The 13,938-nt window shown below is 42.7% G+C and overlaps 1 protein-coding gene across 1 annotated transcript; it reads right to left on the bottom strand.

Annotated features, from left to right (window-relative positions):
- Window positions 1-1,733: 1,733 nt before the first annotated feature.
- LOC311240308 (peptidyl-prolyl cis-trans isomerase FKBP10-like) lies at window positions 1,734-13,393 on the bottom strand. Its single transcript, XM_084328879.1, has 10 exons — window positions 13,086-13,393; window positions 12,243-12,388; window positions 11,245-11,434; window positions 8,772-8,917; window positions 7,643-7,832; window positions 6,135-6,280; window positions 5,348-5,537; window positions 4,260-4,402; window positions 3,447-3,610; window positions 1,734-2,547 (listed from the first exon to the last, which is right to left on the bottom strand). The coding sequence occupies exons 1-10, from the start codon at window positions 13,280-13,282 to the stop codon at window positions 2,365-2,367; spliced, it is 1,695 nt and encodes a 564-aa protein (XP_084185005.1). The 5' UTR covers window positions 13,283-13,393; the 3' UTR covers window positions 1,734-2,364.
- Window positions 13,394-13,938: the final 545 nt, after the last annotated feature.

Genomic DNA, 13,938 nt, shown 5'->3' with positions numbered 1-13,938 from the left:
GGGCTGGCCAGGTGACTGTATAGATGGTACTGAGTACCAGAGGGCTGGCCAGGTGACTGTATAGATGGTACTGAGTACCAGAGGGCTGGCCAGGTGACTGTATAGATGGTACTGAGTACCAGAGGGCTGGCCAGGTGACTGTAGATGGCACAGCACCTTCTACCAGTCTCACCCGGTCCAGAGTTCGGAATCCCATTCTATGGGAGAGGAGATCTCCTTGGATGTAATCCGCCTCTCTGAAATGAGCTCCACATATGACCGAGTGTCGATCACAGTCTTTCATCGACGACGCCGTAAAATCAGCCCTCCTTCACCTGTACGAATCTCACCCATGATCTAAAGGCTGGCGTGCCTTTCTTCGGAAAGGCGTGCACTTTATGGCCAGAAAGGCTGGAATTGGTACACCCACCACACACAAATATTCACCATGTTTGTAGCAGTCAGGCTAGAGAAGAGAACAGCGTGTTACAAGCTCACAACGTGTCAGTCAACAAGTGCAACCGGATGTCTTCAGGTAACAAGAAGGCTCTTGCTTTTGCCACTACTGCTGCCCCCTGCCCAGTGTGACGTCATCATTAAGATGACACACGCACGCTATGAAAACCATGGATTGAAATATGCATGTGCGTGGAGGCTGTGGTTTGGTCGACAAAATGTTTGATAAAAACACAAACTGGGTAAATTTCGATAATTTTTTTTCCCTCTTCATGAAAGTCACTGTTGCCCCAGTCACATTGTTTATTGAACAAAAATACAACCTGCAAGTTGGCCTTTAACATGCTCAATTCTGATTTATTGCTCGTATACGATTTTTTTGTTTGGCTGTTCACATAGTCATTTTCTTTTTTAAATGTAGACGTTTCATTCAGTAGAGACCAGCTATTTAAAACAAATCAGACCTGAGGCGGCTGGGTGGCGCAGCGGACATTGCGCTTGTCACCAACGCAAGAGACACCGGTATCGAATCCGGCTGTCAGCGTTGCCTCCGGCTTGGGCCGGCCGTCATACTGACTCAATTGGCAGAGTTAGCGGGAGGGGAGTCGATGGGTGGTAATCTGGACGTTGTAAACAGCGACTCCTACAGGTCGGTCAGGGTGCCTGCACAGCGGACAGGAAAATGGTGGGGGCAGTGTGAGCCTCCTACACGTTATTCCTCGCCAATGAGAGTCCGCGCTGGCAGGTGAAAAGAAGTGACTGGCTGCCTCCACATGTATCGGAGGGGACATGTGATGGGCTTCTATCCTACGACCGGCCAGTGGGGGTCACATGCGAGCAACGATCAAGACAGGGGAGGGGAGAATTGACACGGCTAAATTGGGGTGGGAGAAAAATAGAAAAATGGAGAAAAAGTGGATATAAAAAAATCAGACCTGTATCTGATTTAGGACCACATATGAAAGTGGCCCAAATCAGAAGGAAAATATCAGATTCCATGTGATTTGGAAGATTAAGATTTTTTGTCTGCAGTGTGAACATAGCCTAGCCTATAATACACTCCTCTCAGCTCAATGGGGCAGAGTGCTTGGCACTCTTTGAGCTGCCAGGGGTTAAGGGTTCGATTCCCATTGGGGCCACTCATACTGGGGGGGGAAACATGCAGTCATTCCATTGTAAAGCATTTTGAGTAGTACTAGAAAAGCGCTATAGGAATGCAACCGTTCATATATTCAATTGCCAATGGGAGGAGGTGGTATAATGTACAGGTAAATATCTGAATAATGACAATGCACTGATTTCTTTAATTTATTTTATTAAAAAAAACTTTTAAAAGACTCGACATAACCCCAACCCCATTTTCCCAACACAAGGCACTTAAGAGAACATGTCTGGTATTGCACAAAATAAATCACTAGAATAAACAGCCAACCGCCTCGACACGGTCTGAGCCAGTGTTGTTTCTACTTCCATAATTTTGTCCGTCAGCCAGTTTAAATGTACTTTGTGAATGACGGGAGGCCTGCCCACATGGCTGACAAGGTAGATTAAAGCAAGATGAAAACGTGTCTTTTTCATTATATTAGAAAACGACACCTTCTCTACTGACCTTTTGTTTCACATCTTTAAATACGGTTCCTAAAAGAGAACCACCAACGGACATGTATTTATGCTCATCTGTCTTGTTCAGCTTCTTGACTGCGTTTTGTGGTTGTGGGAAGAATTTGCATTATTAACCTATTTTATCACTATATTTATATATATATTTTATTTATTTATCATTAATTCTCCTAAAAAAGGAACAACACTCTTGAAACTGATATGAAATATTTCCCAAACCCAAGCCTAAAAACCAGGTGCAAAATAGTTGCCAACTTGACAGTGAATGCCTGTGTGCTCCACCGCCCCCCTGTGGACCAGATGTGTCCTTCACAGCTCCTCATGCTTCACAGGGTCCTCCTCATCCTTCAACTTCAGCTCATCCGCTATAATCGACCCGTCTCTATCGCGGTCCTGGTTGTTGAACATGTCCGAGATGATGCCTTCAGCATTCATCCCTGGTCGCAGGCGACCTTTACCCTCTTTCACCTGAAGCATGATGAAGTCTGAGAACTGGTGAGACAGCAGACAGAGGGGAAAAGGCCGCTGTTAGCATAACATGATAAGATAACATGAGATATTCCTTTATTGATTAATGAGGGGAGGTACAGGTATGGGCAGAGTAATAGTAGAAAGACGCATATATGCAATACAATTTTATCTGAATATAGAAATGAGAAAAAATAAACAGTTTAGGTGCAGATGAGGGTCTGTATGCTCTATCGGTTATATTATACGTTACAATAAATATAGGCAATGTTTGATCACTGCCCGAATCAAAAATCACATGTGAACTTTTTAATTCACAAAAAAGAAAATAATAAATTATACAGGAATTCATCTTGGTGACAATTGATCTATCAACCCCTGACCAGCCCTCTTTTCTTGTTCCTCCAGTCACAACTGTTGCTTTCCTAGTTTATCCGACAGTTGTGATTGGTCAATTGGTGCAATTACACAGGTTTCCCTGCCTGTTACATTATTAGATTCACATGTAGCACTACAATAGCCCTACAGCGGTTTTAGCGGTGTGACAGAGTATAGGGAAGATTAAGTGAGAAGTGTCCATTAGTGCATTCATTGACCAGAGGACCATGCACAGTGCTGAGGTAGATCAACTCAATATAGAAGTAGCATAAGCTAAGGTAAATTCTAGTAAACTCCAGATCTATTACACAGCAAATACTCATTAATAAACATTCTATTAATATGTTCCAACTTCTATTCTATTATTATTTATATTATTGTAATTGTCCTGCCTCCCCTCCCCCTGCTGCTATGACACCTGGATTTCCCCAAGGGAATTAATAAAGGAACACTTGACTCAAATTACTTGATTGAAACATTGCCAACCAGAAGCTAGATGTGGCTGGACATTGCCGGGCTCGGATTGACATCGCTTGTTCCCTTACCTCCGCCAGAGGCACTTCTTTGTCGCCATTGAGGTCCATGGCAGGGAAGAGGGGGTCTGGGCTGTCCCCCAGCCACACAAACATGTAGCCGTCTGGCACGCCTTTCTGCAGGTCCAATAGCTCCAGCTCGAAGAACAGCACTGCGCTGCTAGGAACTCCCTTGGCTGTGGAGGGAGGAGAGAGTGAGCAAGAGGCAAACACAGCAGTGGTTCTGGAAGGGGGGTCCAGGAGGGCCCCATCAAAATGGGGAATAATTTTATCTCACTAATATTCTCTTCACTAGAAGTTAGTACAGTGCACTGTAGTACACCTACTGTATAGACAGTTATGGAATTCTGGATTAAATCATATGTAACAAAGAATCTTCTCAGATGGGGGGGGGGGTTCCCTGAGACAAACTCTTACAGGATATACCGGTATTAGAGTATTAAAAGTCAAAGTATTAAATTAATAATTTTCAATTAAAGGCCTTAAAAGGTATTAAAAAGTCTTAGATTTTATTTGCACAGGTATATATATTTTTTTTAATATTAAATGTTTTTCTATTCAAGATTGTCTTTTTTGGGGCTACCGGGAGCTTGGTGTGTCTAGCGAGAGCTTGTATGGAATGCACAATAATTGTATTGACAAGTGCAGCCGCCAGTTAAGTGTTCAGTTCAGCTATGTGTTTTTATTTTCTTGCTAGTATGTTTTTTATTGTTTTACCTGCAGATACCCTGCCTGCAGGTAATGGGGGCCCTTGTCCAATTGCGTATCAATTAAGGGTCCTGACGGCAACGCTGCATGTCATTGGAGTGGACTTGGTTCACTGACCTCCACTTTCACCGTGTCCCAAGTGGGGGGGTACGACCACCTCTCGCCTCTCGCCCACACACATCCCCGTCAGGCCCTCATCCAGCCCCATGATCACTTTGTTGGTTCCCAGTGTCGTCATGGGAGCAGAGTCATAATGGTCCCTGGAAAGTGAGGAAGGTTACCCTGTTACCATTTACTGTTCTTAAGAGGTGATTGTAAGTGGTATTTTCTTTGTTAAAATAAGTGGTCTACATGTTATAATAGCTCTACGTTCTGACAGCCATCACTGGTATAGTGTTTGGTCAGTAACATCTGCCAGTCCATTCAATCAGGAAAGAGAACTCTACACTGCAAAAATGTTCTGAAAAAAATAAGAAATAAAAACAAATGTGTGCTTGAAACAAGTAAAATAATCTGCCAGCAAATTTGGCTTGGCAAGATTCCTTGAAATAAGTAAAAAAAAAATATCCACGGTTCTCTCTCCTGGTTGGATAAAGTGGGAAGGGATACCAGAAAATGACATTTCTGTTTACTGGAGAGTGGGGGTCCAAACACTATATCAGTGATGGCTGTTGGAATGTAGAGCTATTTAACACCTATTCTAACAAAACAATACCACTCACTCACATCACATCACAATTACACAGGCGGGGTGGGGTATCCAAGGGCTTTTAATCAAGTACATACTCTGAGTACTTTACTTGGTCGGCTTATTTCCTCTTAAAGTTGCCAAACTCGAATGATGAAAGTGCACTTATGCCAGAGTCACTAGTAACTGCAGGGTTCAGATAAACACAGAGGAGTAAAAAGTAGGATATTTCCTTTGGAATGTAGTGGAGTAAAAGTACAAAAGTTCCCTAGAAAGGGAAATAAATAACATTAATAAAAAACGAGGAACCTCAAAGCTGTACTTTAGTACACTAGACTAGAAAGTACTTGGGTCATTTCCATCCCAATAAGTTTGTGCGGACATTCCTAAATAAAGCCGTCATAGGTCTATCGTGGCTGCTGTGAAGGCCTACTGAAAGCGTTCAGTCAAGATGATTACATGCACGGATCAGGAGGAGGGTGCAGTGTGGCGGGTGCGAGGGACAGGGTGCGCTCACGAGGAGTAGAGTAGGGCGCCGTCCATCGTAGAACAATTGTAGCGGTACATAATCAAATCGTCTCCTTCGCTGGTCAGGTTGCAATCCGGAGTCTTGTGAGTAACCTTGATCGTGACGCGATCTGTGGGGTTGTGGAAATCGATGACGTGGATGTCGAACACCAGCACGGCGGAGCCAGGGATGAGGTCTCCTAGAATGGGAGGGGAAACACTCATTTAACTGTAAGTTAAAGGAACACTCCCAACAGACTGCGCTTATAGTCTTCCCCAGAGTCAGAGGAGAAGATAGATACCAGTTTCCTCTCCGTGCGTTCAGTAGAAAGCTATCCGACTGCAAGCTAGCCCAGCTTAGCACAAATTAATGGAAGCGGATACGGACCATTGCTTTCTACTGAACGCACAGAGGAAAAAAATTGGTATCTATCTTCTTGTCTGACACTAAGCACATTTATGTACTTATAACTAAGTACAGCCATAAAAAACACCCTTTCCTTTCCAAATGTCTAATGAATCTCATCTTAATACAAAAAGAAACCTCACATTGAAAAGAAATAATGATGGTATGCCTGCTAATGCAGTGTTTCCCATATTTTCCTGTTACCACCACAATATCACGACAGGGCAGGCCCACAATAAATAAACTCCTCATGCTAACTGATCTACATCGCTTCTTGTGTAGCATGTATAGTCTTGTCTGCCGCTGACCCTGTAGGTCTTACCCGCCCCAGCCTTCCACCAGCACTAAGAACCCGTGGGAAGGACTCAAGGAGCCCATGTCTCAGACTCACGGACTCCGTTCTCTCCATAGGCCATGTGAGGAGGCAGGGTGACCTTCCTCTTCTCTCCGATACACAGCCCCTGCAGGGCCTTGTCCATCCCGGTGATCACGTAGCCCATGCCGATGTAGGTGTTGTAGGTGCTGTTGCGCTGATAGCTGCAGAGGGAGAAGCCGAAGGAAAACATGGTTAAAACATAGAGATTTAGCGCTCTTTTATTTAATTTACCTTTATTTAACCAGGTAGGTCAATTAAGAACAAATTCGTATTTACAATGACGGCCTGGCGAGAGGACAGAAGGGCCTCGAAGGGCAACAGGGAAAGGTGACAAATTTTAATTAAATAGAAAAGAGAGGTAAGGGAAATAATCAAACAATGAACTAACTAAAATGACAAGTATGTAATACATGTTACACAAATTACATTTAAAAGGCTGGGTGATAGTTGCAGGTGTGTTTTTTTTGCAACTCGTTCCAACAGCTGGAAGCAGCATATTGGAAGGAGGATTGACCTCTGTGCACTCAGCATATGTGGAAAGAAAATGGGAGTAGCAAAATGCTACATTTGGGTTACGTATGAGAAGCTGATGAAAGTGCGCATTGGTACAGGGTTATTAAAAATAAATGAACAATTAAAATAAATATAAGCTCCACAAAACACTAAAATAAACTTGTTTTGGCTTTGACCTTCATCTGGGAGTTTGACCCAGATCAAACACATTCCTTAACAACCATTATACAAAATGGAGTTTTTAATCATTTAAAATTCCCAAGGCATTTTTTTACTGTATGAATGAGCCTTGGACACTCATGCGCTTAACTTAAATACTTTATATATATATTATATTTAATCAATGAGGAAGACACCACACACTCAATGTAGCTCTACCCGATGAAGACAGATCACTGTCAAAACAGTCATCAAAAAACGATATGGAGCTACATTGAGTGCGTTATTCCTCCTTATTTTAATCCTGTTGCTAGTAGCAGCACCTCATGAGGACGGTTGTGTGCGTTCACCTACTCTTTCATTATATAAGAGTTTCAGTGTGTCTATGTAACAGAGTTAGATGTTTTATTTAGGCGTGAATTTTACCTGAATTGAGAAATAGTATTTGTTGTTTTTGGAGCCACCTGTGAAGTTTTGGTTCACTGCACATCACGCTGTATGTCCCTGTTGGGTTACCGTACCCACTCAGCAGTTCTGTATCTCTCTGCTGAGAGTAGGGTCTTCTCTGAAATACAGCTCCCTTATTTGAGTTGTAACTTGTAATGCATAATGCTTAATGTTCATTTTATTACATGGTTTGGTGATATCTATGTTAATTTGACCACTAGTAATAGTTGTATAGGTATACAAGATGTGCAGTGATCAGAAGACTACAATTACGGTGTTTTATTATTATGTATCATTATTATTATTACATTATTTTAAATTATGCTTCTTCTGCAGCTGAGACAATAAATGGTGAAAAGCAGTCACTCTTCTATCTCTGACTGATTGAGAACCGTTACGTCTACCTGGAGTCAAAGGCGGAGCCGTCCTGGAAGGTGCCGTTGTAGTGGTAGCGGATATAGTCTCCTTTAACGGTCCGGCGGGTGCAGTTCTCAGGCGCCTCCTTCACCTCCGAGATCAGGTCGTCTTTAGGGTTGAACAGGTCGACCAGCAGCACCTCAAACACCAGCGTGGCCTGAGGAGGAATCTTGGTGCCTGTTGGGAGGACAGACCGTTCAAGGGGGACTCAACATTGTGTCTTTTAGAGGCTTTTCCCTGACCCAGAGAGACGTCGACTGTTGCTAGTGGAGATTCACGCAGGAGGTCGAGTTCGAAGGCTATTTCAAAGACCCATCCGTAAACTTCAGGGGCAAAGATCAAGCTATGTTATCCATTGTGGAAACCTTGTGTACCACTACCGCAGTGATCAGAAGACTTCTACAAGGAAAAGATACTCTTGGATATTTCACATTTTCCTTTAAGTATTAACAAAAGAAAACAAGTAATGTAACAATAATTTTACTTGACAATAACTAGTCGTGAAGACGAACAATAGCCATGCACAGAGGCGCTTTAGTTATCTTGTGCTAGAATAATGGTTATCATAGTATGCACTACATTTGTCATCATGTCATAAGGTACAATACACCGAGTGTGTATGTCATAGAATTACAAATAGATACTGTAGGTAATAATCGCCCTTCTGTCAATTCTATATCTAGGCTACTCATTAAGCTGTTGATGACTCTGTTCTGTAACTGATAGATGAAAGAGGTTTGAGTCAAAGAGTGTTGGCTTATCACTACTTGATGACGTTGCCCACAACATCCAGTCATAAGCCTGATGTGCTGTATATTTGCAGACGATGATGCAACCAAGTGTTCCAATGGTAACTCTAGCCAGGGGCTCATCATGAGACAGATGTGCATTGCAGATCCCCGTGCGGTAAGATTATCCATTTCCTGTTCGGTTTATTTACCACAGCTCAGAGTGCTGATGTGTACAGGAAATGTCAGTTCTATAATTTTTTCTATTTCTAAGGTGTATGTGAGGTGAACATATATATACAGACATTCTGCATCAGTGAAAGTTGTCTAAAAGAGAAACCTCTGACTTTCTTCTAGGACATGCTGCTACAGTAGATTACAACCGTACCGTTCCCCGTCTCCCCATAGGCCAGGAAGGGAGGGATGATGATGATGCGTCTCTCTCCCACGCACATGCCCAGCAGACCCTCCTCCATGCCCTGGATGAGGTAACTCTGTCCTATATAGGTGTCATAGGTCGTATTCCTCGTGTAGCTACATGGAAAAACACAATTCAACATTTTTTTTTTTTAAATGATAAAACACTGAGTATTTATCTTTCATAATAAAACACAGCAGATTCATTGTTTCTGGTCTGGTCTCGTTTTTTGGGGGGGGGGGGCACTGTCAAACATGTCACAGTTCCAGCCATACCTAACCCCCTCAGCCGCTACACTAAAGCTTTAGCTTCACTAAAGGACACTCTTCTTCATGTTGAGATGAGGTCATGTATTTCATTTGATTTTAGTCTGATATACTGTACACTCACGTGTTGCCTCATGCTTCTTGTTACCTCATGGTACAATTCACCATATTCACACGGCGGCCATTTTGCTCTTATGTCACACTCAGTTTGGGATTTCTTTCCACCCTGATCCCACTTTAGAAATCCCAATCTGAGTGTGACATAATTATTATTATTAATACTACAACTCTGTACATATCTGATTAGCACTATACTCAGTAGTACTCATTTATGTATATATTTTATACCCAGTTTAATCGTGTGTACATATATAAATACATTTTAATCTAATAGAAGAACAAAATGGCCACCGTGTAACTACGGTACAATGATCTAATCAATGCACTACTGGACACTCACGTCACTTCCATCCACAGCCACAACATATTGTGTTGCAACACTGATGCACACAGTATTACATGTATATATGGAGTGCGATATGTATTATCATGTATAGTCTACTGGCTGTCGTTTGTCCTGCTGTCCCTGTGCAATGTGAGATGTCATTGCACCACGTGTGTCTATCATACAGTATTCATAGTATTCCACTGAAGAAGACATCATGGTAGGCAAACAAAGGGTGATTGTAAATCAAATAACAGGCGATTATTGTTAAATGACAACCGTGGCCAATGAGCAGTGGCATTGCGCCATATTGATAGGCATGACACGTCATGAGAATACTATGAATAAGAATACTGTTCCGATTTTCTTACGATGCTTGTGGGATTCAACTGTGGATTTAACTGCATGCCTGAACGACACGTGTACAAGAGGGCAGGCTGGGACATGAGAATAGGCCAGATTGTTTAGACGTTGCTGATTTTTCACCACTGTCACAAAGACAAATTCCTTTCCAATTGTGAGCGTCAAGGTATTGATTGATTGAAAACTTTATTAACAGATTGCAGAATGGGTACAATACAGTACAGCTCAATACAAAACAAACTGCTAAGAGGATGCAGACCAGAAAAAGACTTTCGTCTTGTTTACATCGGGATCCCCCATTTTCAATTCATCATGACATTTATGACATACATGACAAACAGATATACAGAACTGATGTTTACAGGGGCCAGTTTCTAATTGCAGCCATCCGTAGGTGCTCTTTGAGAGGTTTTGAAGGAGGGTAGGGATTCACATTCCTTCACGGTTTTGGGTAGGGCGTTCCACATTATTGTTGCATAATTGCGAAACGTGTTTAGTCCCTTGTTTGAGCCAAATCTGGGTTGAACATGATTTGTAGAACTCCCTCTGGTGTTTGGGCGTGGAATTCACTGACCTTTGGGAAGTATTTCGACATGTAATGGGTATCCCAGTGGTGTAGTGTATCTTGTAGACCAGGCCCATTGCAAGTTGATGTACTCTGTCGTCTACTCTAAGCCATCCTAGGTTGTCAAAATGTGCAGGGGTAAGGTGGGTTTTGGGAGTAAGGCCAAGCAGTAGTCTGACCAGTTTGTTTTGTGATGTTTGTAGCCTTGTTTTAAGGGCCTTTGAGGTGCTTTGGTACCATGATGTGCAAGCATAGTCATAGTACCCTTGAATGAGTGCTCCTGTTAGAGTCTTCAAAGTATTCTTGTTTACCAGAGAGGAGTCAACGAATCTTGTTCGTTGGTTGACTTTTTTGATTACATTGGTTGCCATTTTGTGACATGAAAGATTTGCCTCTAGGATGGAACCCAGGTAGGTAATTTCTTTCATCTTTCCTTGTGACAATAATAAAAGAGAATGGACTCTGTTTTACCCAGGTGTAATGATAGTTTGTTATCAGCGAGCCAGGTGCAGATTCTGCCAAGTTCAGAGCTGAGGGCTTTTTCAACCTGTAACTTGTTCTTGTCAGAGACCAGCAGGGCTGAGTCGTCCGCAAACAGGAACAAGTTGCAGTCACAAGCTGACGACATGTCATTTGCATAAATTAGGAACAGTAAAGGTCCTAGTATGCTTCCTTGTGGAACACCACAGCTCACTGGGAGGGGGGCAGTGTACCGTTCACCTCCACCATCGGTTCTCTCCCCGCAAGGTAGGATTGCATCCAGCTCATTGATGAACTATCAAAACCAATTGTATCCTGTCCTACCTGGAAGCAAAGGCGGAGCCGCTCAGCAGAGTACCGTTGTAGTGGTAGCGGATGAAGTCCGTCGCCACCATGGTGCGGTTACAGTTGCTAGGCTTGCTGAACGTGCGGATCTGGATCTTGTCCTCGGGGTTCCAGATGTCCAGCAGGAGGACGTCGAACACCAGCACTGCGTCAGGGGGAACCACCCCGCCTGCCAGAGACACATCATATTATATCATATATTCAGATTATATATACCAGTGTTGTAGTACTCGAGTCCAGGACTGATTTTCAGGACTCATGACTCGACTTGGACTTGAGCACTGATGACACGGACTCAAGCATTGACTGCATTTGGACTAGGAAAGTGCAGACGAGGACTCGGACTTGTTAATTCATAAATACAGTTATTATTTATACACATTTTTGTAAAAGGCTCTAATCATTTGGCATAAGATATTGATGGCTAGTGCATTTGTTATTGTGCTATTGTGTCACAAAGTAAATAAACTCCCTTTGAAAAATGGTGACCGCTGTGTCATTTATGTTCAATGTAGAATTTTTTTTTGACTGCCAGAGAGTGGAGTGGACTCAACCTTGATGACTTTGACTCGGACTAGGATAAGACTCAACTCGGGCTCTTCTTTGGTGACTCGGACTTACCTGGATATAATCCTTTTTACATATCTGTAAATACTATATCTATATCTGTACATATCCCTCACCTACTCTTACTAGTTACACTGCTGGCCAGTATGACTACTACCATAGTGTCTTTATGTTTAAACCATAAGATAAAATGATTTCTCACGCTAACAGGTCACAAGTGTGCCACACACTCAAACCCTATGTTTCCAATGCTTTTTGGAAACAATATGTTCCTTTGTGATTAAACTGATGCCAACTCCTCAGGCTGTTTTCCATCACAGATGACCAACAGGTTGTCCTCTGTACCGCTACCTTACTACGAATGTATTTGTATTCAGTAATAATAATAATAATAAAAAAAAAAAACTCACCTGCTCCAATGCTTCCATAGGCAAGGTGTGGAGGGACAGTTATTTTTCTGCGCTCATTGACGCACATGCCCTGAATCCCCCTGTCCATCCCTGTGATGAGCCTCCCTAGCCCCACCTGACTGATGAAGGCACTGCCACGCGTATGGCTGCAGAGAGAGAGAGAGAGAGATGCACATTTAATCATGTAGTCAGTGTAACTCACTGGGATTTGGACCTAGATCCACAAGGCCTATGTTCTAGAAAATGTGAATTAGGTGAATACTGACAAGTCATGCTATTGGTTGCCTCAGCAGTGGTCCTAGAATTCAGATGTGACTTGTTAAATATCAGGTAATTCCATAACTGGCCTGTAGGTGGAGTGATAACGGCGGAGAGAGTGAAACGTATGACCAGAATAGTTACATGCATTTTCTCACTAGGCGAACTCTTCTAGAAAATCAAATGGTGACATTAAACTGTTAACCATTCTTCTTGAGAACCGTTGGACCACGGTGTCTACAACATCGGCGATGTATCTCCAAAACGATATGTGCCTATACGCACACGCATGTAGTTTAAACTGATACTATGTGTACATAATATGCACAGTATATTCATTGATATGACTAATGCCAATAATACAGTTGATAGGTTTACAACTAGCCTGCTATCTACTGGTCTGCAATAAGCATCACTTCAGCGTGCACCGAGGCCTCATGTATAATGTATAATTATCTGTCCTCCATTTTTGGCTCATTCATATTTTAAAAACTTGGCAAAACGGTTCAAACAATGGTTTTTACACCGGAATCTCTTGAGTTGCGCGGTGTACCAAAAGACAGTTGTATTCGTGGCATAACTCACCTGGAATCGAACTGTTTTCCGTCTGTAAAGAAAGTACCGTTAAAGTGATAACGGACAAAATCTCCGGTCTGTACTTCTCGAGGACAAACTCTTGGGATCTCATACCGATCAATCGCGACATCCACTAATGTACCCGGCTCGCACATCACATGAATAGCACCGATGCATAGTAAAATAAAAGATAATATCAACTCCATTTTCGTAGACTGCGTTTGAGGACAAACTCGGCTGGTAACTGAGTGGCTGCGCAGTGAATTCCTGCAGCGCAGACAGACGGACTTCTCTCTCCTCTGAGCTGCTAGAGGAGTGGCCCCCTACCCCCCACCCTTTTAATGGAATCTGTAAACGTGTTCGATGCAGCAGGTTAGATGGCCCCAGGGTCTCAGGGGCCCAGGGTTTGAGTCATGAATGAAGTGGATTCTAAAAGCATGTTTAATTTCTCACATTTTCCAATGTGAACTAGAGATAATTAGGGTATTTTGGCACAGCTAGACGACTGCTCCTGCGCAGTGAGTGCGCACATCGGTCTGTTTCGGAGGTCTCAAATCTGATTCTGGGTCCGACTCTTACAAAAAAAAGAAAATAAAATCTCTTGGAATGCTGCGGCCCATGTTTCGCTTAGCCTACGTGTCTCACCTAAAATGTGATTCCGATTTTTTGATTACCTCGGGGGGAATGAATTGAACAGATTTCGGATGTGGTTTTCGTGAATTAGACTATAGCGAATTTGTCTGTTCTAATCTGGATCTGATCATATCGACTCCATGTTTCAACATGCCAATTTAGTTTGGAATGTTGCTAGACAGAACATGGGCAATGGATTAATAGTGCCTGCCCTGCAGTAGCCTATTTT

The sequence above is a fragment of the Notolepis coatsorum genome, assembly GCF_963971535.1.
Source record: "Notolepis coatsorum genome assembly, chromosome: 14".
Lineage (NCBI taxonomy): Eukaryota > Metazoa > Chordata > Actinopteri > Aulopiformes > Paralepididae > Notolepis > Notolepis coatsorum.
Note: the sequence above shows the minus strand (reverse complement) of the source record. Positions and strands in the feature narration are given on the sequence as shown.